This window comes from Acanthisitta chloris, unplaced genomic scaffold, assembly GCF_000695815.1.
Source record: "Acanthisitta chloris isolate BGI_N310 unplaced genomic scaffold, ASM69581v1 scaffold20532, whole genome shotgun sequence".
In the NCBI taxonomy this organism is placed as follows: Eukaryota; Metazoa; Chordata; class Aves; order Passeriformes; family Acanthisittidae; genus Acanthisitta; species Acanthisitta chloris.
This window is the reverse complement of record NW_008659030.1, coordinates 2357-4556: the sequence shown is the minus strand read 5'-3', so window position 1 is coordinate 4556 and position 2200 is coordinate 2357. Positions and strand designations below refer to the sequence as shown.

Below are 2200 nucleotides of genomic sequence, written 5' to 3'. Positions count from 1 at the left end.
CTTTGGAATTCCAGTTCATTATGAGCACCACTGACTACCCAGTTATTTTAATTCTTTGTACATGTTACATTGAGCTCTTTCCCAGTGGCATTCAAGTATAAGAGGCCAATTCATGAAAGTAGAAATATCTGGCCTGTCCCTGTTGCCAAGTAATTTTTCAAACCCAGAATCCCAGAAGACAATAAGAGTCCAAACGCAAACCTAATCAAGACATTGATATTTTGTTTACTAAAAGATCAAGTCCACATAGTTTTGGCTGTAAAAAGTTATTTACAATATTATGTCCCTGTACTTATGTTTCATCCCCTGTAACATTTATACTGATGCTTCAGTTCTGAAAAGCTTTCTTTGCTTCTTCCTCTGAATCTTGCGTAGCTTCTTTTTATCTTTAACAATTGGCTTTGACTCCGGTTTCACGAGCTGTATTTCCACTGGCTTTTCTTCACCCGGAGTTTCAAAGACCACTTCAGTGGGATCCTCTTCAATAAGGACCTTACACTCTTTTTTCTTAATCTTTTGCACCTCCTTCACGTGCTGTTTCTCTCTAAACTTAGCTGCCACTGACAACCGTATCAGCCGCCGATGCTATGAAAACGAGAATTGAGATTTCATGTTTGAAAATAAGCATGATGGAAGAAATCAGGTACTAACATTGTAATTTCTCTGCTTAATGGTCAAAATCCTCAGTGTAATGACGTCTTTTCAGTGACATGACTTTTGCATTCATTCCATGTTTACTCTGCTCCCAAATTGTGGTTAGCTGGGGCACTCCTTTCTACAAACAGTCTCAGGGAAAGGCATACATGATGCTTCCGCATAGACAGACTGCAAGATTGGTTTTCAAACTAGTTGTTAAAAGAAAGACAGAACTGCTTACCATATTTGGGGACTGGTAATGTGGATTTTCATACAGAGTTGGTCCTCCAAAGCTACCTTGGAATATTTTTATGAGGTTCAGGACAAAACGAGGCCCAATTTCTACTAGAGATGCATCTTCTTCTATTATCTGCAATAAAAATACTTTCTTCATTTCTCATGGATCAAATCAAAGTATATGACCTTGCAGACACCTTGCAAATGATAACAGGCAACTGAATTTAAGTATGAGATACAGTGCCACTGAAGCTGATAGGATAGGCTTGTGTAAACCTAATTCTATATAAAAAGCAATTCTTTTATGTTCAGGCAAGGTTTTAGAGAGTCCTAGGTATGTGTGAATTCCTCCTTTAGAAATTAAGCACCAGCTCATTTTGGGTCAAACCATCAAGTAGGATTAAAAGGCAAAATTTAGGCATTGGCCAGTACTTCCCATTACCAAGATAATGTCACAGGATCCCAATTCACCGAATGCAAGTTGTTTGAACCAGATCTCTCCAGAGATACAGGAGAAGCCAAGTCATTTCAGGACACTGAAATTACTTGCTACAAGCACTAGGGGTTGGAATATCCCGGTAATAATTTCTCATTTTAATTAATGGATTTGATATGAAATTACTCCACTGAACTCCTTTTCAAGAGGTAAGAGAGACCACTAACCTGGTAATTCCGAAACCAGATCCTCTCATCAGTAACGGTGAAGGTGAAAACATGATCGACGAAAGGCTGACTTTTGGGGTGATACTGTGGTGTGCTGAATATCTGTAACAAAAGGCAGTACTTCTGAGTGTCTGTAATTTAAGAGGTCAAACATAAATGGCTCATTTTAAATTAATTTTAGCTTACTAAGATCCCAATCCCAGGTTACATTTCAAAACTTAAGAACAAGTGTTCCAATCATGCTAAGAATATCATCCTAATCCTTTGACTACTTTTTGAAAGTTCAGAAGTGCAACACTGCTACTTGAAAAAATACTTGAGATTTTTAAGTATGTTGCCAAAAAACATTTCTAGTGAAACACCAGACAGCAGAACTACAGACTGACCTGAATGAACAGTTCTTTTAGCAGGGCATAGTGTGGCTCCTTGTCAAATATCTACAAAGAATAAAAATGCAGTTTTACATACAACGCTAAATGCAACAGTCATGCAAAGAAAATGCATGGAGGACCAGCTCTGTATGAAAAAGCATACTCAGTGAATAAAACCTATACTTACTGGATCGAAAGACAAAAGGGGCCGTGAGCCCCTTAGACAGTTTCCTGTCATCTTCAATTCAGCCAGGGTGTGAACTACAATGATTTTAAGAAAGATATTTTACTAC

The 2200-nt window shown here is 38.0% G+C and overlaps 1 protein-coding gene across 1 annotated transcript in view; it reads right to left on the bottom strand.

Moving 5' to 3' along the window:
• Window positions 1-300: 300 nt before the first annotated feature.
• Window positions 301-2200, bottom strand: part of BRIX1 (BRX1, biogenesis of ribosomes, homolog (S. cerevisiae)) — a 3608-nt gene continuing 1708 nt past the window's right edge. The window contains exons 5-9 of the mRNA XM_009069250.1: window positions 2095-2168; window positions 1923-1973; window positions 1537-1638; window positions 878-1006; window positions 301-585 (exon numbers count right to left, since the gene is read on the bottom strand). Of these exons, the coding sequence (XP_009067498.1) occupies window positions 316-585; window positions 878-1006; window positions 1537-1638; window positions 1923-1973; window positions 2095-2168 (626 nt within the window). The 3' untranslated portion in view covers window positions 301-315. The remainder of the gene's footprint in view (window positions 586-877; window positions 1007-1536; window positions 1639-1922; window positions 1974-2094; window positions 2169-2200) is intronic.